General features: G+C 34.9%; 1 protein-coding gene, 1 long non-coding RNA gene and 1 other non-coding gene across 3 annotated transcripts; 1 reads left to right on the top strand and 2 right to left on the bottom strand.

Annotated features, from left to right (window-relative positions):
* Positions 1-3,988: 3,988 nt before the first annotated feature.
* Positions 3,989-4,060, bottom strand: TRNAG-UCC (transfer RNA glycine (anticodon UCC)). Its single transcript has one exon. It is a non-coding gene; the product is annotated as a tRNA-Gly (tRNA).
* Positions 4,061-16,076: 12,016 nt separating this feature from the next.
* LOC114181562 (3-ketoacyl-CoA synthase 20-like) lies at positions 16,077-20,659 on the top strand. Its single transcript, XM_028068041.2, has 2 exons — positions 16,077-16,750; positions 19,676-20,659. Exons 1-2 carry the CDS (start codon positions 16,133-16,135, stop codon positions 20,459-20,461), a joined length of 1,404 nt encoding a protein of 467 aa, XP_027923842.1. The 5' UTR covers positions 16,077-16,132; the 3' UTR covers positions 20,462-20,659.
* LOC146886911 (uncharacterized) lies at positions 19,536-21,170 on the bottom strand. The gene is made up of 2 exons (XR_014994688.1): positions 20,848-21,170; positions 19,536-20,420 (listed from the first exon to the last, which is right to left on the bottom strand). It is a non-coding gene; the product is annotated as an uncharacterized LOC146886911 (long non-coding RNA).
* Between the last annotated feature and the right edge of the window lie 2,242 nt (positions 21,171-23,412).

The raw sequence follows: 23,412 nt of genomic DNA, 5'->3' as shown, positions 1-23,412 counted from the left end.
GAAGAAGACGAGAGGAGAAAATGCGGCTATTTGTTCGAACCAGACAGCGAGAAATAGAGAAATGAATTTAGTTTAGGGTTTTAGGTTTTCAATAATATAATTTAATATTATTTAGAATTTATTGGTGGGTTGGTGAGCCAACCCGGCTCACCACGGGTTGAACCCTGGTGAGCTAGATTCTTAGTTAGCCGGGCCAATTTTGACCCGTACCGAAATTTTTCATTTTTGTTCAACCCAACCCGGCTCCAACCCGTGGTGGGCCAGGTTGGTTCGCGGGTTATAACCCAATTTGACGGCTCTACCTAATATGCTAAAATTAGCTATTCTAGAATGGAAAAATGAACACTTTGACTAATGAAAACTAACAAAATTCAAGACACATCAATATCCTAGGAGACTGCCCATGATGTTACTATATGTCTGCCCTCTATGTCCAAAAATATCACCTTCTATTTTTCACAATCCATGAGAACGTCATTGACCGTCAACCAATCCATCCTTAGGATCACATCCAACCCTTCAAGTGGTAAACACAACAAATTGCCTTTGAACTTATGTCCCACTACGTCAATCGAACACCAAACACAGACCGAACTAGTTGAGACTTGTCCCGATACTAGCGTAGAAACCACCAACTCACATTTTAGGTCACACATAAGTAACATGAGCTTCTCCGAACACGCAAAAGATACAAATGAATGCATTACACCCAAATCAAACAAAACATTCACACACTAACCATACAATGAGCATGTGTCTCAAATTAAGTTACATGATTTTCCTGCTTATGTTCTTGACATTGCAAACACTCTCCCTACTACTTTCGGCTTCTCTCTAGACGACCTTTGTTGTTATTCTAGCTTCCCCACCATCGTTCTTGCGTTTTGAACCCATTATTTTAAGGATTTTCATATTGTTTTAACCTCTAACGCTTCCTTTGTAGCAGCAAGGACGACGAACCTTGCGAGCACTAACAACGACAACGAGAAACTAAGGTTAGTTGGGTTTCATTTAACTCAAATGCATGGCTTGTGGATGTTTTTGAACGAAAATTTTGTGTTTTGAAGGCTCATTAGGGGTGGTGTCAGACATCTCCTGTGGGCACTTTTCTGGCGATAGTTACGAGGTTTTCACGCCACCTCCAACTTTGTTTTGGTTTCCATATACTTTGATTGCACACTTGTGTCTTGATTGTATTATTTAGTTTCTTTTTTTTATTATATTACACAATTTTTTTAGCAATTTGAGGATTTTTTTTTTGGACAAAAGTTTCTTGTAGATTAATAAAATAATTAGTATCAAAATTATTTTGTGAAATTTTATAGAAATTAGAACTATTGTGGAATTATGTTTCCCTATCAAACTTGGCGTTGTTAGGAAAATATTACCCCATAAATCTTGTCCTGAAGTTGGCCCAATTGATGGCCTTGTCACGAGCTTCCATCATTTGCTGCATACCTCCCCACCAATACTCAGTTTCTCCAATCGACAAAAACGTAGCATACTCCAACTTCTGCCCCTCATTTGTAGACATTTTCCCGTTGAACTTCGGTGGGTTGTAGCGCATAAAATCATTCATATTTGAGTGATTGATTAGTGCTTACACTACCTGCGACTATTGTTGCATTGCACCCACCAGCCGCTGGATGGCTTGACCAATCTCATTAACAGAGCTTGTCAAATTTTGTGGTCCATGTGCCATCTCTCTTTCATATAATAAAGCAATAAACAATTAAACATAAACATTAACACCATTCAGATTCGCACAACAATATCTAGACGAGCTCACTTCCTAAAATCCAAAAAATGTTCCGAAAACCAGGCTTTGATACCAAAATGGAACACTCCAATTTAGGATGTCAGGAAAAGTAAAAAAAAAAACATACATGTTTAGCCGAAAACGATAATTTTCAAGTTTGTTAACATAGGTTTATTTCTAATCTTAAACACGTAAGTCGAAATAATAATTGTCTGACATTTTTTAAATAATAGCAGCAAATAAAGTTACATGGTCTTTACCATTTGTTTAAAATCAAAAATTTAACAAAAGAAAATCTCAAGTTCGTCTCATCTTCACGTTAATCTACTCCAGGCTAGAACCATATGTATTATCACCTACTCTGATATAACATATATGTCATACGATCATAGCATATGTTGAGAAGAAAGAAAATGGGGTTTGAGATTAATCTCCCTTGTGTATAAACCACACACAGGGTAATCTATTTTTAATAGAAAGAGGTACAATTAAAAAGAGTAACTAAAAATAAATAGAGTAAATAGAAGATATTGTTTGATATTGTGATTAACAATATCTAACAATATCTTAGTAATATCAAACAATATCTAACCAATATCTTAGTAATATCAAACAATATCTAACCAAAATCTAACACTCTCTCTCAAGCTGGAGCATACAAATCGTATGTGTCAAGCTTATTACAAATATAATCAATTCTAGGCCCCCATAAAGACTTAGTAAAAATATCTGCTAACTAATCACTTGAGTTAACAAACTCAGTCTTGATGTCTTCAGACATGATCTTTTCCCGAATGAAATAACAATCAATTTGAATGTGTTTGGTCCTCCCATGAAAGACAATATTGGAGCTAATATGAGGAGCAGTATGATTGTCACACACAAGTGTCATTTGAGTAACATCTCCAAATTGTAACTCTCTAAGCAATTGCTTGAGCCAAATAAGTTCATAGGCAGCTGAGGCCATAGCTCTATATTCTACTTCTGCACTGGATCTTGCTACAACATTTTATTTATTACTTTTACACAAGATTAAGTTACCACCAATGGAGACACAATATCCATATGTAGATCTTTTATCAGAAGGAGATCCTGCCCAATCAGAATCTGAATAGCAAACAACTCTTATATGGTTATTAGAACCATATAACAATCCTTTTTCCATGGGATCTTTTGATATACTTCAAGATACGAATGACTTCTTTCCAATGATCTTCACATGAGGAATTAAGAAATTGGCTTACAACACTGACTGTAAAGGAAATGTCAGGACGAGTAACGGTAAGATAATTCAATTTCCCAACCAATCTTCTATACTGCTCAGGATCAGATATAGGCTCCCCTGATTTGGTAGAAGTTTAGTATTGGGATCAACAACAAGGTATCTTTAAGCACTGCTTAATTAATAGGCGAATGACCCCCTCCCCCCCCCCCCCCAAAAAAAAATAAACTTAGGCAATGATCATACAGAAAGCAAATAAAATAAAACACAAATGTTCGACTTCCTTTTACCTAGTTCAACAATCCTTCCAGTACGTCTCCCTCGTTGCCTCAAACTCCAGTCTCCATAGTTTCTCTCTAGCTTCAGCCTTGTTGTTTTCATTCTTCTATTTTCTAAGCACTTTGGACACTAATATAACCTAGGGTGTTTACCCTAACCAGTCGTCACCATTCTCCCCTAAAGAACCCTAACATTTAAAACAACTTTTATTCTTTCCGTTTGTGTTCCCTAAACATTAAGATACAAATCTGGAGATTTAAAACCATTAACTTGGTCCTTTCTTTCTTTCATGTGGTAATACTTACTAACAAAACCAAACAAAACTAAAAAATTGAGAGAAAAGGGAGAAAATTGCCCCTTACATGACCAAACAAGCACAACCCTAAAGGAAGAAAAAGAAGAAAAACAAAATAAATACAACCCATATGTAGGCTAGCCAGGATTCAAAGTCGTACTTTGACTTCGCACACCAAACACATACTTCAACCACTAAGCCACGTGCTTTCTCATTCCATAACTATTTTCTTGCATTTCATATTTTTTTCTAATTTTTTAATTATGTAAAAATAACTTTAAAAAAATGTAAAATGGAAAAAAAATTATGGAATGTAGGAAGAAAATGATGAAGGTGAAGGAAAAAAATGTCATTTAAAAATTATTCCAGTTAAGTAGGCTTTCAAAGAAATATTTTTTCCATTTTATACCTATAATAAGAAATTCACTAATAATGCGTTTGCCAGGAGTCAAACCCGGATCTATTGCTTGGAAGGCAATTATCCTAACCGTTGGACTACAAACGCTGCTTATGCACTCAAATATTTGTAATATAAAATAATATATTACAATTTATAACTTTTTTATATCATTATTCATGTGCCAGAATATATTAAAATAATATAAAATAATTAAAATTGGAAAGAAAAGTAATGCATTTTTTGGAAGTCGAAACGAATCTATTGAATGGAAGGCAATTATTATAACCGTTGGACTACAAACGTTCTATTACTGTTATAATATAACCCATACATAGGTTAGCCAAGATTGGAAGTCGCACCCCTTCCCACACCAAACACATAATCCAACCATTAAGCCACATGCTTTCTAATGATATAATGCGCACCACAAATTTAAAAACACATGTATATCTCATGGAATAAATAATTAAAATAAATAAAACAACAACTTTAATCAATCAATTATATATTCAACGTGTCTCTAAATATTGGACCATGAGACCACTACACTAATAAGTCCCTTATCTCATGAGTTTTTCTTAGCCAATTGCATTTTTCTGGGTAGGTTTAAGTGGTTAATTAGGAGTCATTAGCCTAGAATTTGTTTAGTTAGGTTTCTAGCCTAGTTTTGCAAAAGTAGTCTAATTAGGTGTTTTCAATGCATCCTTTGGCATAATTATTAGGAGTACTAATAGTTAGGCCAGGTTTAATACATGAAATAGGTTCATGAATAGGTAATAGCATATTAGTATAGTCTTAACTTAGTTTGGAAAGCTTAGAAGTAGAATTGACCTAGTGTTAGTCTAGTTTTAAGAGATTTTGAATAGGTTTTGTTGTGCTTAACATCTACATTTGAGGTTTTAGAGTTCTATGAACATATGAAGATCAAGGAAGGTAGCAAATATCCAAAGAAAGCCATGGGAGAAAGCTGATCCAGCCAAATTGATAACAAGTGGTAGAGTTGACTTTTGTTGCAAAAGTTGACCAAAGTTTGATGAAAAGTTGACATTTTGATTTTCACATTCAAATGAGATGGCACCTTTTGGGAAAGCTTTGGGGAATTAAAATACACTTGTTTTGATCTTGAGATGGTTGAAAAGTGGTCCCTAGATGCATAACACTCTTAATTCTCATTTTTGCATGTTTAGTTCTTTTTAGTGTGTTGTAGGCATAACATATTTTGATTTGGTGTTTTCTTAGTTGTAGTATAGGTAGTGGTGCATGTTAAAGTTGTTGAAAGGGAGTTGAGTGAGGAATGTTGTTGCTGAGGTGAAAAATGAAGTGGAATCCGAACCATGCAAGGTTAACATGTGGAAGGCCATTAAATGAGTGGATTGGGAGCTTCTATGAGCAAGTTGGATTCATTTACCAATTGCAGTAGGTCATGTGGATGTTGAAACATCACCAAATACATGTAAATGACCTGATGGAAGTTGTGCTAGTTGTTGGAGAACCTGTCACCCAAGTTCCAAGTGGAAATGCAAAGTAGTTTAGGCATAAACGTGGTAGTTAAATTAGTTTTAGAAACTTGTAGAACCAGTACAGGTTCTGGTTTTCTGTTATGTGTGGCACCAAAGCACAATTGAAATACACACTTCATCCACTCTCTCTCCAAAAACTCTCCACCTCCACACATTCACCACTACCATAAAACCATATTATGTTTTTCGCTATACTATTCCTGCACATTTTTAGTTGTTTTTTGATGTTTCGTCGAGATGTACAATGAGGATTGTGTTCATTTCTACCGTTCAATTTGTTTGTAATACGTTATTGTTCTTTATATTGATGATTTTCTTTCATTTCCATCGATCATTTACCATGATTTTCTTTCTTTGGCTAAATTAAGTTTGTGATTCAAGAACGATAAAGCTTGAGTGATATTGATCTAAATCAACATTGAATATCATATGGAATCTTCTTGAATTTCAGAGATGCGTGGTCATCTAACTAGATATCAAATGTCTTTCAATCTATGATCAATCATACATAAACCAAGCTACTTGAATCATTTTACTCAATTCTGCAGTTTTGAATTTCTGTTCTAGTACACTTTGATTTTGAATTCTATGATTTTCTGTTGTTTGTGCTTATTTCATGTTTGCATCTTTGTCATGCCATTGTAAGTAAGGTTTCTGCATCATTTTTCCATAAAATTCATCGTTCATTGCATCCAATTTCATGCTCATTCATAAGTTAGTTAAAACCGTTAATTAAGGTTTATCAATTAGGATCTCGAGCTATACTCAACATTTTTAAGTGATTCGTGTTCCTATGTTCAATAGAGACCCTTCCTAGACATTCTTCATTATTACGTTTTTTATTCATGCCTTAGAATTTGAGTTAAAACGTTGCCATGTGTCTACGCAAGCGGTTGCTCTCGGGAGAACTTTTAGATTTTAGAATTTTGCATAATTGAGCTTTGATTCATTTTTAGTGGTTCATTTAGGTTTCATTTAGGTGTTAGAAGCATCATGCATAGTTATATTGAATTTAGGAGCATTGCATTACATATTCATACATATGCATAAATAGTTACTTCTAGCTTTTCATCAATCACCTTAGGTGTATCTTAGTTCACTTAGGCATTTCACCAAACATTTTGCATTTTCGCATTGTTTCAGTTTTGGTTTGAAAACATTTTATTAGATTTCCTCATTTCCATAAGATAAGTTAAATAAATCACTCATTTGCCTTGCCTATCTTTTGGATTTATCCTTGGTTGACCACTTTGCTATATTAAGTAGTATTGGTGAGGAAATCGAGTTTTACTAAATCTCTAGGCGACAAGAGGTTTATCATACACCAACAAGAGTTCTCCTTAAAACATCAACCACTTTATAATTTCATCTTAATACTCTAAGTTTTTTTCTTGGTCGTATAGATGCCATTTATGTTCTCCCACCATGACTTAGGGAGTCTTCTTTCTATCTCCCTTACTTTTGTTACACTTGTCCAATTTCGTCCGCTGATATTTGATTGTCAAATCTTGTGTTTCTGCCACATTGGGACAATGTGTAGTTTAAGTGTGAGGGCAATCCTAATTTGTGATGAAATTGTTTTGTTTTGTTTTAGATTTATGCTCATCTTTTGGGAAACCTTTGCATGCGTTTCTTTTAATTTTTAGGCACTTACTTCACTCTTGGAGGATATGGTTGTGCCCATTTTATGAGGATTGGAGATGGAACTAGAAGTGTAGGAGTTTGGGGTTGCCTTCATGCTTGATTTTGACTTACTCCTACTTGCCCCTCTATTTACTTTGGTTCTTAGCTACTTATCCATACATTCCACACCATGTCCTCAACCTCATTACAACTTTCAAAAGTCCTCATAATCCCTATATGCATGTATTTTGAGTTGTTGATTTTAGAAGCTTTCCTAGTCTGTTTGATGCTTATTTTTCATTGGTGCTTAGAGAGTAAATAGTAGCCTAGAAATTTGAGTGATACAATGCATGTTTTGTGAGGTTCTCTTGCATTCAATTCACATTTTGAGCTTACTTGAGTCACTTGTCATGTTTTGAATTTCTTGGATGATGTTCATAGATATCTTGCACCTTTGACTCTTTGTGCGTTCGATGTGTTCCATTTGTCCTTTTTATTTATGTCTGTTTATTACTCGTGCATGTCTCTCTTTGTTTTTTATTTCTGGTTGTCCTTGTTTTGCTTAATATTTTTCCCAAGAGTGCAAAAGGCTAAGTGTAGGGTTGTTTGATGGGTCATTATTTTCCCATATTTTCTTACATTTATGTACCCATCCTGATGAATGTTTAGTGCTTAATTGTCTACCGTTAATGCATTTTCATGTATTGGGCTTCATTGGCCTAATAGTTTAGATTTTTACTAATTTGGGTTTAATTGGTCTAATTTTCATTTGAAATTATTTTCAAGACTTTTTTATGAATCAATTTTAGGCTTGGACACTTCATCTTGGGCTAAGAAAGTTGTGCCACATCATCAATGCCACTTCAGCCTTTTTTCCATGTCAGCATTTAGGCCCAAAGTGGCAATTTTTTAATTTAGTTGCCCAAAATAGCATATTTGTATTTCTGAACATGTTTAATGATGTGACCACATTTGGGTTTAGGTTTTTAGGGTCCAGAACCCTTATTTTCGTTTTAAGAGAGCCATAACTACTAACTTTCATTTTTCCTACATTTAGAAGAGCACCCAGTTACGGATTTTTGTTCTAACTCATCTAATTCAAATTTTCAACTCTTCTGGTTCACATTTTCTTCTCCTTAATTCATAAAATGATGTATTACCTTTTGGTTATATTCTGTTGTAACTCCATCTCCATAGAGAGCTTTTTTGTTGATTCCCTGAAGAGAATGCATGAGCTTTGAGGTTTTTTGTTCAATAATCTTCTATTATGTTCTATTTTGGGTTGCTTTTCATCAATTAATCTCCTTAGGTAATTCAAAATCTGTGTATGATTAATATGTAATGGGTATTTTGATGGTTAAGTCATTTTGTATTCATGCTAAATGAATGTGGATTGCTTAATCTTTGTGTAATTGATGTGTGCATTGCTTCGATGTATAATGAAACTGTTGTTAATCTTCCTTTAATTGAGGATATTGGTCACTAGGAGACGACCTTGGGTTCACTTTCGGGTACTACATTTAAATTGTTTTATTTGTTAGAGTACAAACTCGATCACTAACTCACTCCAAAACCTAACTCACATACATCTAGCTCAAATCAATATTTCACACATCGGTAAGTTCACACACCACGAATCTAGAAACTACATAGAAGGTTCACACACCAGTTTAAGAAAATCAAAATGAAAAGAGATCAAATATAAACATAACTCATCTAAGAAAATCCAAAACGTAAAACCCTAAACCCATCATAAAACCCTAGATAAATTAGAGAAATAGATATTGCATTCACTTACTTTACCAATTAATATTTCGTGAAGGGTTTATGCTTCCTCCATATTAGGGTTTCACTTCTTGGTATGGTTCGTGAAGGAAGCTAATATGGTTCGTGGAGAGGTGGCCTCAAGCTGGTTCGTGATTAGTGGACCTACTTCTAGGTTGTACGGGCCATGTTTGTGAAGAAGCCTGGTCAAGTTCGTGAAGCGGCCTAATTAAATTCTGGTGGTTAGTGAAGGGCGAGGGCGACTCAGGAGTTTTGTGCCAATGTGTTTTGTAAAAATGCACAAAGTGAGGGAAGGAGTTTTGTGAAAGTGAAGTTTTGGAAGGGAGGCAAACGTGCCAAGACATGTTTGGGAGGTAAAGTTTCCTTATTTCAAAGAGATTGTCACCAATTTTGTGACTTGTTTTATGACCGAAAAATCAGTCACTAAATATGCCACTTAATTAGAAAAAAATCCAGTCACTAACTCAGTTACTAGTCACTGTCATTTTCAGTAACTAAAGTCAGTCACTATTGTTAGTTTTGAAATGGTGAGTTTAGCCAAGAAGAGGGGGTTGAATTGGCTTTATAAAACTTTTTCGAAAGCTTAAATCTCTTTTCAATTGAATCTAACGGACTGGAAAGTTTGGATGTAAATGCAGCAGACCAGTACACTTTCAGTTGATCAAAATATAAAACAACAGACTAAATTGTTCTTGATACTATGAAACAGTCGATTAAAAAGGCAATTCAATCGGCTGAAATACTGGAGAATTATGCAGAATGCAGAATTTGCGAATTCAAATCAAACAACAATCTTTTATATACAAGACATGTTCCAATCAGTATTTATAACAAGTATAAAGACTCAGATTACACAAGAACGCATTAAATCACACCAAAGATCAAATTGCTTGGTTTTCTTGAGTTTTTAAATTGTTTCAAAGAGAGTGAGATGAGGGAAAGAAGAATGCACAACTATTTTTATATTGGTTCACTCAATCACAGAGCTACATCCAGTTTTCCAAGACAACCTGAGCCTGGTTTCCACTATATTCAAAAGTTTTACAAATCAAACACCAAGATTACACTTTTGAACACAAAGCACACAAGATTTTTGACTCACAAAAATCTAGAACTACAACCTACAAGAATCACACTTGCAGACCTGAAATCACATCAGGCAAACCATCTAGAGGCACAAGAACGTCCAAACCTGATGGTGGTTGTCCCTAGCACACCATACATTTGTTCTTCAAGCTACTCACAAACCAAAATGCCTCCAAGATCAACCAAGATCTTCAAACACGAGTTGCAGCTGTGTATTGTAGAGAGAGAATGCTTCCCAGAGATAAATGACACGATTTCGATCAGAAAAACTCAGATTCACACCTCTGCTCGCGAAAACACAACTTATATAGTTTTGGTTTAAGTGAAATCATTCGATTGAATTTTCCGTACAGTCAACTGATTTCACCTGACTTAAATGAAATCAGTCGATTGAAAAATAATTCAACTGACTGAATGCATTCATACCAGAAACTATATACAATAAGCCTTTTAACCTGTTAAAACCTATTTTAACAGATTAAAAGAGATGCACTAGGGCACACAAGATATCTAACCTATGTCATATAGCCTACCAACATTGTATAACACTAAACCATTACATTTAACATGTTATTTTCAGATTTAACACACTAAAACTAAATCTTCAAGTGGATCTTCATCAATCTTCATCAATCTTCATCAAACTTTATCAAACACTTAAGATCTTCATGCACATAGCTTTATCAATTCTTTTCTTCAAGCTTGCTTGTGCCAACAACTATTTCCTATTTTTCTAGTAATGCCATTTAGTTCTCGATAGCAATAATATGCATCACCAAAAAAAGTTGTAGCAACCAATGGACCATCATATAGGGAAGTTGTGTTATTGATGGATGGAGTGAAAGAGAAACTAGAAGTCATAGGTGAAAGGTTGTGAGTTGATCAACAATGGAAAAATATTGAGCAAGAATGGTATGAAAATGATAAAATATTATACAACATGATGGAAGATACAAGTAACAAAAACTTTGTATAATTACTTGTAACTGTTAATACCACTTTCCCAGTCCATCAGAGATTTTTTGAAATTTCAGAATTTAGAACACTTTGTCATGACATACAACATATGCTTCTAAAGTTGGTTATTTTAGAAAAACAAATGTCTAATGATTTACGACAACTAATGAATGATTCAGTTAGGGAGGGCACTTTAGAAAATATGATGAAAATGATTAATTAGAATTACTCCTAAATGAAGCAAATGATGAATAACATGAATCATGGATCTGAAGGTTCACTTCTAAGGGTTCTAGAGTGAGAAAGGGATGGATTGATTCAAGAAAACAAAATAAGATGAAGAACCTAACATAAAACCGAATTGAATTAAGATAAATAAACTAGAAAATGTAAAGCAAAAAAGATGGAAATGGTTGAAAATAACACACCACTCATAGGGGGGAAAAGCCAAGCCAACCCTAGAGATGAGTGATGAAGCCGCCACTTGCAAGCAAGATAAGGAAAAGAAGAGCCTTCACTCCTTGGAGGAGAAGCCCTGACGAAAATGGTTGATACACAAGAGTGATTTTTACTTCAAAATGTTCAACCTTTTCACATGTCTAGGAGCACCCCTTATATAGAAGAGTTTAGGGGCCTCTAAGCAAATAAAAGATACCTAAGGATGTCTCTACAGAAACCTAACCCTAGCTTTAGAAACTAGGTCAATTCAGGTTACAAAAATGAGAGACAAATGAGTTAATTATGGTGGGTGCAAGGCTAATTTCGTTCTATCACTAAAGGATACTAAGAAAATGTCTCATATGTCTTCAAAAGTGGCCAAAGTGTGCTAAAAAAAGGAGACCAAAGGTACAAAGGTACATTTGCTTTATGCTTTCTACTTTATGCTTTTTTGCCTTTTCTCTCTCTTCCACCTATATGCTCTACACCATCTCCACTTCTCTACTAGGGTTGTGCCACATCATCCACCACAATTAACTTTACTTAAACCTACAAAACACATAAATAAGGATTACATGTTGGCTTAAGTCAAGTCAGCTCTAGTCAATAAGTCAAACCTAGTCCAAGGTCAACAAGTCAACTAAGGTTGATTCAACTAAGTCAACTTAGGGGATTTCAAACATAATGAAAACAATGAACATGGATGAAGGATTAGTGAACTTCCTTTCTAAACATGCTTAGTCTTCTTAAGCATGTGCCTCCATCCTTGGTTGGGGTCAATCCTTCATCAACGGATCACCCTAGAGAAACGAACCCATTTATTGAAAGGCCAAGGGGAAATAATAGAATGTAACAACTCAAGGGACATATGCCGCAAATTAGCAAGCTTTTGGCGAGTATAATTTTAGTTGCCAGAGATTGTCCAATGATGTGACATGGACCCTAATGGATTTTCTCGATCAACCACTTTCCATGTATCAACGACACATATCTTAGTAATGACGTAAAGAACCCTCAACAAAAAAGAAATCAATCATCGTCAACCACGTAGGATTTCTTTTGAACACCATCTTATCCTTTTCTTCGTCTGGGATGGTTCTTGTTGTGATAAATCGTACAAAGGGCCCAATCCAAGAATCTTAAGAGCTTGTTTTAAGACAAGTGATCTGTAAGCTAGAACTAGTGCTGGGAAAGCTTAACATTGCCTAGATCACAAATCAATTATTCCCCAATCTCTTAGTACTCATCAGTTTTGAATGGTGTTATGCTCTTTGGGGACAAATGTTAGTTCGAATGAATCAAATAGCGAAATTAGAGATTGAACCTGAGATAAGTATTACATCATCTGTGGATCTCGTGCTTGAAAACTTTTTTATACTTGCCCACTTACAAATTTTGAATCACTTTTTACTACCAATGGTAAATATGTCGGTAAAATTCGTTGATAATTTTTTTTTATCGGCAGATTTATCCGTCAGTAAAAGAAGCGGGAATTTTCCCGCCCAAATCTCACCTTATAAGAAGACGAGAAGAAGAAGAAAAGAAGAAAAAGAAGGAGAAGAAGAAGAAGAAGAAGAAGAGAAGAAGGAGAAGAAGAAGAAAAAGGAGAAAGAGAAGAAGGAGAAAGAGAAAGAGGAGAAAAAGAAGAGGAAGAAGGAGAAGATGAAGGAGAAGAATGAGAAGAAGAAGAAGACGACGGCGGTGGTGGCATTAGCGATGGTGGCAGCGACGGCGAAGTCGACGGCGTCCACGAAAAAAAACGAAAAATAAATTGAAAGAGGGAGGAGGAAGAAGATGAACAATGCAACAAATTTACCGACGGATTTTTTGGTAATTATCGACGGATTTTTCGGTCGGTAATTACCGACGGATTTTTTGGTCAGTAATTACCGACGAATTTTTCAATCGGTAATTACCGACAGATTTACCGATGGATTTTTCATCGATAATTACCGACTGATTTTTCTGTCGATAAAAACCTACGAAACATGATTTCTGTCAGTAAAATTTTACCGACAAGCATTTTACTGACGGATTTTTGATTGTCGATAATCCATCGGTAATGTTGATTTAGCGACGGGTTTTGACTATTACCGACGGTTTTTCTTAATGGTCATGTAGCGTATAGGATTTGTTTTAGGACTTGTATTAAAGGCCAAGTAGTATAGGATTTTTTATCAACCTTGCTTAAGTTGTAGAACAATATTTACGCCTAGCTTAAGCTAATCTTAGGTGATTAATTTTGTAACCCTAGCTTGGTGGAGAGACATGGAGGCCATACGACAAGTTGTTAGTGGAGAGCTTTCCCACAAAGGTAGTGGCCATGTGTCACTTCCCAAGTGGTGATGAAGGATCATCTTCGGGTTTAGGAGTGGAAAACGTGTCTTGGGCAAAAGGGGGTAAAAACCTTAGAACGAAATTCAACAAAGGGGAAGATGGGTGACATTTAATTCATGAGATAAGAAACAGAAGGAAGCCACACCACTTATAGAAAATTCTAAGATAAATGAGGAAGATTTGCCACTTTGAATCGAAGATTCAAAGATAAGGATCAATGGTTCAAAGGAGAACCTAGAGACTTGCGAGAAAAACTCAAATTTTCATGTACTCAAATTTGACTACAAATGTGTCCACAAAGGTTAATATACTATGGGCCTAAACACAAAATGCCCAACATGATTAATAGCTTAATAAAGTCCAAACACAAAATTACAAACTGAAAGGTTCTTATTCTATAAATCGAAGCTAATTTAAGATCCCTCTGATGGTCTTGGGCATGCTTCTATCAATTGCTCCAAAATCCCTATGACGGTCCTAGTCATGCCTCCATCATTGCCTTTGGGTTGGAGAAAATTCGACCTTGAATTTTAGCATTTTGTTACTTACAAACAAACACACAAACATAAATGCTCAAAGCACGCAAAATCAGAATAGTTTAAAGACAAAAATAAAATGCTATCTACGTTGAAATTGGAATCTTGGGAGAGGCATATCTCTTATTATTAAGGTTCTTAGAGATTGTCCTCCAGGGTCAAAGACCAACCTACAAAATACATCAAAGAGTTTCAACACAATTGTTCTATGAACAATGGAACAACAAAGAAGAACACTTACATAAATCACAGAAGAGAAAAAGAGTCTCTAAATAGGTTCGTTGCATGACACACAAACAAGGCTAGTATTAGAAATAAGTTCATGTGTTTCAAATCTTGTTTCTTCTTTTTCTATCATCTTTTCTTCACCCCATTGCTTATGCCATTGCTCCTTAATGTATAAAAAGAGACATATTAGTATGTTTCCCAATGAAAATGCATAATCATGATGATGTAAATGGGAACAACAGTTCAAAGTATTGTAATCCCCTTTTAAGGATTTCATCTCAACCATGTATGTAAGGGGTGTGAGGAGAGACTTATTCTCTAGTTTCTCTCTTTGTTCTTCTTTTTCATTCTCTTGTTTCTCTTTTCTCTCTTTTAGCTCTTTTTATCTTCTTTCTCTTAGCTCTTTCTTTTTTCGTTCTCTCTTTAATTCTTCCATTGGTCTTGCTTTTTCCAACATCTTCGGTCGTTGCAATAGCATTTGTGCTCTCTCTCTTGTCTTTCCTTTTCCTTTTCTCTTGGCACTCTTTCCTCATTATCTTTCTTTTCGTGCTCTCTTTGTGTTGTTTGCTCTCATCTCACTTTGTTTAGCACTTCGACCTTTTGCACAACAATCCTCTCCACCTCTTTCAAGTATATAACATAATCCTTGAGGTTTTCATGAGTCATGGAACTTGCATCCAAATTAGGACATTGATAAAATTCGTGTCCATAACCTTCACACTTGGTGCAAATAACACTTGTTTTGCTTCTTGGAAATAATTTTTTGTCATGTATGTACTCCCTTCCAAGATCGACAAGTTTGCTATTCAGCTTGATAATCCTGGACACAATGACATTGGTATCCTCTACGAAGGTCGAACTCTTATGGAACATTGTGGAGTGTTAAAAATTAGTATATCCTGTAGTGAGAGACAGAAAACAAGAGCTGATACAAAACATAGTAAGTGGTTAACACAACTAATGTATATAAAATTATCAAATGGATCTCACTACTCCTTACGTGTTTATACTTAATTCACTCATGTTTCACTATTAAAAGTGTATGCATTCTCAAAAGTGTATTCACTCGCTCATATGTTGATGTTTAGCTCTTTAAAGAACCTCCCATCAACCCATCAAGAATTTATCATCAAAGTGAAAGATGTAACAAATTTAAGCTTAACTGAGAGGAGGTCAAGAAAAGGAAAACTCTATGACAAAACCGAGGATATTTGAAGATAAACTAAAAAGAACAAAAATCAAGAAATGATTAAACCAAAGAAAGTAAATATGTAAGAAAACTAAGACTACGATACCGAGAAAAACATTTTAAAAGAGATGAGTAATCGAAACTGTGTATTTAGAAGTTGGTTTGGGTCTCCATTTCTATAGTTTGCTCCGGAATATAAGTTTCATCCTTATTTAATTTGATAAAATAAAGTGATATTATTATTTTGTTTGGAAGACATTCACCAACTGTAAACTAACACCAAAGCTAACTCCTGACGAAAACAATTACTAACAGTTATGGCTTCTAGCTGCCACCCTTCACCTCTTAACTTCCTTTACCGATATGCCCACACTCACACTACACTAAGAATCATTCTCTATATATATTTCCATCATTTGCACCCTCCCTCCTCACAATCCCAGCAGAAAACTTCTCACTCAACAGCATACCCTAAACAATGCTGCACCATTTCAACATAAACATCTTGTTCACGTTTCTTTTGGCTGTGACCACAGCATGTTTCTACGTCCCTGAGTTAAAACATCGAGGTTGGATCATAATAGCATCATGCATGGCCATGGCAATGCTATACCACCTTTTAATGAAGCGACCCTGCAAAGTTTACTTGGTGGACTTTGCATGCTTCAAGCCAAGCGTTGCGTGCCTTTGCTCCAAGGAAACGTTGCTGGACAGAGCCAAGCGCGTGGGGTTTCTCTCCGACGAAAACTACAAGCTCGTCACCAAGATTCTCGACAGGTCTGGCTTGGGACCGTGGACCTATGTTCCAGAGGGGCTGTTGGAGATTCCGCCGAAGCTAACTTTGGACGAGGCAAGGAAGGAAACCGACACGGTGCTTTTCGGAGCTGTTGATGAGCTTTTGGAGAAAACTGGGATTGAAGCGAAGGACATAGGGATACTTGTGGTCAATTGTTGCTTGTTCAATCCCACACCGTCCCTGTCTGACTCCATTATTAATCGATACAAGCTTCGAGGGAACATTCTGGCCTATAATCTCAGTGGCATGGGGTGCAGCGCAGGGGTTCTTGCTGTTGACTTTGCCAAACAGCTCCTTCTGGTACTCGCTTATCATTCATGCTCATTAATTTTCATGTCTTGTGTTAGATATATGTTGCAGATTTTGTTCCATATTTTTAGTTTCATATCATGTTAAATGTAGATAATAATAATAATAATGATTCACATCAAACTAAAACTAGCATGAAATGAGAAACCATAACTAAAGACACTTTTAATATTTTTGAAGAGAGAAAATAACATATAGTAAAGATGACACGAAAAGAGACACACCAGTAAAAATACTAATTTAACTTGAATTTAACAGAAAAAAAAAATCTGATTTTGTACTAGTTCTCACAGGTACTCTATAATTATTAAATAAGATTCAAATCTACAATATTTCCATAATTTGAACAATATAAATATAAAAAGCGTGTTAAAAAATCTGTTATAAAGCATTTTATCATCATTTTTCATATATAAAGTATTGTATCAATATTATTATTCCAAAATAATATAATATATGAATAATTTAACAATACAAATGCTTATTTTTATATTATTTTATCATAAATTATATTAGGTAATCATCGATTTTAAGTTATATCTCCAACTTTTATCACATGGGTCTAAAAAATATTCATCAACAATGTGTAGATCCTCCAAAATTCTTTTTCAATATTTTTCCTCTTTCTGTTTCTTTTCAACTGTTATGTCATTAATTTGTTATGTCATTAATTACATCTCTTATCTCTGTTTCTCCATTAATGGGAGAAAATCACAACACGTTGCTGTGTTCTTTTGATTCCTCTGCAACGTATTGTTCTGTACTTGCACTGCATGTGCCCAAACATAAACCGATAGTTTATGCATTGAAAAGTGTATATTTTTTTTGAAATACTTTTGTAGCATTTGTTTTTCTCCAAAATGTTACATTGAAAGAGACATAAAAAAAAAAGGAGAGGAATAAATATCATATAAAAAAAGTTGAAAATATTTTTTTAACATCATTTATACTAGTTTAACAAAATATGTGTAAAAGTTTATTAAGTGTATCTCTCCCCTTGTAATTCATTTCATTGCATATAATTTTGGATCGTCAAAATATATTTTTTTTTTGAAAAGTTGAGAGTGTCAAATATAGTATGTCAGGTTTCATGTAACAGCTACGTAAGTCGGTTGGGTGGGGCCACGTTTTATTTCAGTGTAGGCGTATCGGATACAGTGTCATCAGCAGTGCACAATTTACTAAGAACCTGCTTATATTTATAGAAAAGACGTGGGAGACACGTATAAATGAATATTAAACTAATATATTAATTATTGTCATAAGAAATAAAAGGAAAGATAAATCTGAGGTAAGTAGAAAAAGAAAATATACTTTAATTTATTTTTTTTATTTATTTTTAATTTACTATTTTAATTATTATTAGATCGTCATATCACATCATTAAAAATAATTTAAATAAATAATCACAAATATTAAATTAAAAATAAATTATAAAAGATAGATTAAAATATTATTTTTTTAGAAAAAATGTATACATACATAATAGTACTTCATTTTCATTTTTTTTTCTTCGATTAATTTTCATTTTCATTTTTTTTTTCTTCGATTAATTTTTTTCCATATTTTTTCTGTTTTTAATTGTATATTTTTATAAGAAAAATAAACCTATTATTAATGAAATCAAACTCCTGTTAGAACTAAATGTCTCTAGGAGTTAGGAATAAAGATAAAATGAGATTTGTTTGTCCGGCAGAGATTGTTACCCACCCTATCTTGTACCAATAAAAGCTCATAATCCATTCATAGGCATTTAAACCTTGTACCCTGAAAATTTAATGCCCACATGAGCCCAATTTGATGATCATATGAATTTTAAGGCCGAAAGTCTTTTCCCACCAAACTTGCTAGAGCCTCAGACATTAATTGAAGTTTAGATATTTAGGAAAAATATTATTAAATATATATATATATATATATATATATATATATATATTATTTATAAATAAAAAGGAAAAATATTACCTTTTCTTTTTCATACATTTTTATCATCATCTTAGTAATGATACGGTATTGTTTTGTAAATTAGTAACAAATCGTTGAGTCTCATATTTCAAAATACAAAAAAAAAAAAAATACATTATGGTAACGACAAAAGTTAGGTAAACTTAAAAATAATATTATATGTTTCTCTATAAACTATAACTAAAACAATGTAAAAGGAAAACCATACATGTCATTTTACTCCCATTATCTTGTTTCTTGGCTCCACCTAATATTAGGTCAGCAATCTCTTTTACCTGGATCGAAGAAGATTAGAATGTCTAAAAATAATTCAAATTTTAAAAATTAAATAATCAAACCAAAACTAAACAAAAAAAAAAACTTAAAAGGTGAAACTATGCCGAAATTCATTCCCTCTAATTTATTTCACTATTTTTTTAATATGGATTTTTTTTATTTTCATGATGCCATACCTATTTTGTCCCCATTGTGATTAATTATTTTGGATTTTCACGTATAATTTCTCTAGGCGTCATTTGTGCTAGTTGTATAGTTTTTTGCTTTAAACACCTACATGGCTCGTGGGTGGGGCCACGTACTTGACGCCAAAAAGTGAATAAAAAAAGTTAGCTTTATTAGGAGTATTATGATGAGATTGAGTGGTCAGGATCAATAATGTGAGTAGTTGTACGATGAGATGAAGTGGCCCTTTTAAAGATGTAGAGCAATTTACTTTTGTGGATGAACCGTGTACCAGTGTAGACCCATCTTCAATGGAAAACTGGTAATATTTACTGGGTGTAAAGTGGGTCGCTGATATGAGACAGATCAAAAGTTAAAATAAACATTTTTATAGATATATCTACCAAAAGTAGATGAATAACTCAGAATTAATACGGTAACAGAGATGCACAGGATTAAAAAATTATATATTTATTTTTACTGATTTTGCCCTATTTTTTTTATTTGCAGGCACACCCGAACTCGTACGCGCTGGTTCTGAGCACGGAAAATGAGATATCGAGCATGTACTGGGGCAACAACCCGTCGATGCTACTGGTGAACTGTCTATTCCGCATGGGCGGATCCGCCGCGCTACTCTCCAGCCACCCGTCGGACCGGCGGCGCGCAAAGTACCAGCTCCTCCACACGCTCCGGACGCACGTGGGCGGCGACGACAACAGCTACAGGTGTGTGTTCCAGGAGGAGGACGAGGAGAACAAGGTGGGTGTGTCGCTGTCGAAAGAGCTGATGAACGTGGCACGCGACGCCCTGAAAGTCCACATCACCTCCCTGGGGCCTCTGGTTCTCCCACTGTCGGAAAAGATAAAGTTCTTATCAAACCTAATCGAGAGGAAGGTGCTGAAGACGAAGATCGAGTCGTACATGCCGAACTTCAAGCTTGCATTCGACCACTTCTGCATCCACACGGGAGGGAGAGCTGTGCTGGACCGCATGCAGAAGAGTTTGGAGCTGGAAGACTGGCACATGGAACCTTCTAGAATGACCCTTTACAGGTTCGGAAACACTTCTTCGAGTTCCGTGTGGTACGAGTTGGCGTATTGTGAGGGGAAGGGGAGGGTGAAGAAGGGTGATAGGGTGTGGCAGATGGCGTTTGGGTCGGGCTTCAAGTGCAACACCGCCGTCTGGCTTGCCTTGAACACCATCGACGCTTCCTCCTGCAGGAGCGCCTGGAGGGATGAGATTGCTAATTTTCCTGTCAAGATTGATCCTCTCCCCGTCAAGACTAACAAATAATGCATTATGCTTTCTTCTGCTTTCAAGCATTTCGATTTAGGGTTTCCTCATGCATGTGTGTTGTGTGGTTAAGGGAAGAACAAGAATTATGTATTTTGTTATTTCTCTACCTTCGTTTCATGGCCAACCACCTCTTGGCCTCTGCATCTTCTAATCATAAACTTTAATCCTATTAATATTATTATTATTTAGTAAAAATTTCAGGTTACATTTTGGTTTTAAAATCATTTTTTACTGATGAATAAATATAAAAATGGACAGTTGTATAAATGTGATTTAAACCGCCTACAAAATTATGGACTAAAAAATAAAACTGATTTTCTCGTTAGTAATTTTGACAAAAGCCTAATTTTCCTCCACCAATTTTCACCTTTCCTCTGAATTACCTTCTTCACTGTTGAATCTTTTCTCAGACCACCGGATCTCTCTGAAATCACCACTGCACGGCCCCACTTTCTTCTCCCTCTCAACAGCGCACCGCCCCTTTCTTCTTCAACCCCTCTCTCGCAGGAGTAGGTTTGGTACAGATGGAGTGGGTGAGAGCATACAATAATAGTAATTTGGAGGTGTGGCGAAGGGATGTGAGGCATATGTGAAGTGATTCAAGTGTGGGTGAGGAATGGGCACTATGGAAAGTTGTAAGTAAGAAAAAGGAGAAAAAAGAAAATAAATGAGAAAGAATATAGCTTGGCAGGTGATTGAAGTGTTGGTGAGGAATGGACAGGATATGGAAAGTTGTAAGTAAGAAAAAGATAAAAAATAAATGGGAAAGAATATAGCTTGACAGATGGCTCACATAATACAACTCATACGGTGAACAATGGAAATACTAATTTATAAAATAAAAAATTATTTATTATTAAATTATATATCATTATAATAAAAAATTATAATTACTTATTAAATTGATCATTAATTAATTAAAAATTAATTTAAAAATTAATTATTTGGTAGGAAAAATTTTTATAGTTAATTTTTAATGACCAATTTTATTTAGTAATCAAAATCTTGATAGTTAAATTTTATAAACTAATTTAGAAACTAATTATAATTTTTTATTCATAATAATGATTATTATTAAAATTAGTTGTTAACGAGAATTTTTTTTAATAAATTTACTTACTTTTTACTGTTATAGGTTTGTTGCATTTTTTGTATTAATATACTTTTTATGTAAAATACTTTAAAACAACTACTTTTTCATGCGAATAGGTGCAAATAGTAGTTTGTGACACGAAGCTTGAGTTCATGCATGGATGGGAGGTGGAGGTAGACGTTATTAGCAAATGAATTGAGTTTGAGGGTGAGAGCTATACATTACAGCATCATTTCTTGGTTGAGGTGGGGTGTGCAGAGGGCGGTCTTGTTGAAGCGGTCGATGAAAGCCCATGGCGTCTCGTCTTGTTCTTGTCTGACGCTGAGAAGGGATAGGGTTGTGATTTGATGTGGGCGGCTGCCAGTGAAAAGGGTAGTAAACATGTGGGAGAGGGTGTCAAAACAGTCAATGGAGTATGGTGGGAGGGTAGTGAACCATTCAAGGGCAGGACCTTTGAGGGTGGTGGGAAAAGCTTTGCAGAAGACGACGTCGTGGGATGTATAGAGGGCGACATAGGTTATGTATATTTTGAGATGCTCGTTAGGGTCGGTTTCCCCCGTATAGTGGTCCAAGGTGAAGGGTTCCCACTAGCAGGGAGAGAGATGTTGGTGATGGCGTTAGTGAAAGGGTGACGTCGCCTGGGTGGTTGGGGTGGTAACGGGTGTGGTAGAATGGGATGGTGGACGAGGGTAGGGAAAGTAGTGAAGTTGTGAGGTGGGATATGGGTAGTGGGAAGGGTGACAACGGGGGTAGGTGTTGCGATGTGTTTGGGATGGTGGGATGAATGTTTGTGTGATTGGTAGAGATGATGGGTGTTTGTTGTGGCACCCCGACTACTACATTAAATAATTATTATTTGATAAAAAAATATGGAATTAATTTTTTTTTACCATAAGATTTTTGTTAAGAGAACATTAATAATAACATAACTTCATATATATATATATATATATATATATATATATATATATATATATATATATATATATATATATATTTGATTTTTCTTTCAAAATCATCATTACCTACATTAATGAAAAGATAATCCTTATCTCTTCATCTTATCTTTTTTTTTTTCTTTTTCTTTTCTTCTTATCTTTTCTTCTTATCTTCTTATCTCTTTAGATTTTTTTTAACACACACACCTATTTAATAATATTTTAATTAATATGTTTTTACCTAATATATATTTTTTAATATATATATATATATATATATATACATATTTTATTAGTTTTGTTTTCTTCTTATTGTTATTTTCAATAAGTAAAAATTACATCATGATAAAATATATTTTTAATGTTTAAACTACTTCATAATAAAATACGAAATATTAGTAAACCTAGAAGATTTTCTAAGTGTTTTATTTAAAATAAATAATACAGTTTATTAAAAATAGGGATGTTACATTTGCTGAGTGGTGGTGAAGGTGGGCAGTGTAGGGTTGTACTCGCTTTCTTCCTCACTGGGCTAGTAGGCCGAAGACTTGGGGGCTTCTGACAATTCCTTGGCCTTCCTATTTTGGGTAGGGTCAGCCTCGATCTTCCTTCTTAGTCGTGAGTTTTCTTGCCTAAGTGCCTCCATTTCGTCAACATTGCGCTACCTCAGGTCAATGAGCTCTTGTTGCATCTTGACTTGGCCTTCAAGGATAGCGGCCAAGTCCGGGGTGATGTTAGCAAGCGCAGTAGGACCCGCCTCAGGCTGTTTCGTGACTCCATCTCTGCTACGAGTAGAAACCATTGTTGACAATATGCGGGTTGCTAGGTAAGGTGTTACTTCGTGTCCCATAGTGGGTGCCAATTGTTCCTGCGAAAAAAAATAAGAGAAGTCAGACACAAATATCACCTTACCTCAA

Source organism: Vigna unguiculata, chromosome 4 (assembly GCF_037176805.1).
Source record: "Vigna unguiculata cultivar grain cowpea cultivar isolate G323 ecotype 2 chromosome 4, ASM3717680v1, whole genome shotgun sequence".
Lineage (NCBI taxonomy): Eukaryota > Viridiplantae > Streptophyta > Magnoliopsida > Fabales > Fabaceae > Vigna > Vigna unguiculata.
This window is presented reverse-complemented; position numbering and strand designations above follow the sequence as displayed.

Coding starts and splice junctions, on each gene's coding strand:
- LOC114181562 (XM_028068041.2), top strand. CDS start 16,133: ATGCTGCACCATTTCAACATAAACATCTTGTTCACGTTTCTTTTGGCT. Junction 16,751..19,675: donor TTGCCAAACAGCTCCTTCTG/GTACTCGCTTAT, acceptor TTTTATTTGCAG/GCACACCCGAACTCGTACGC.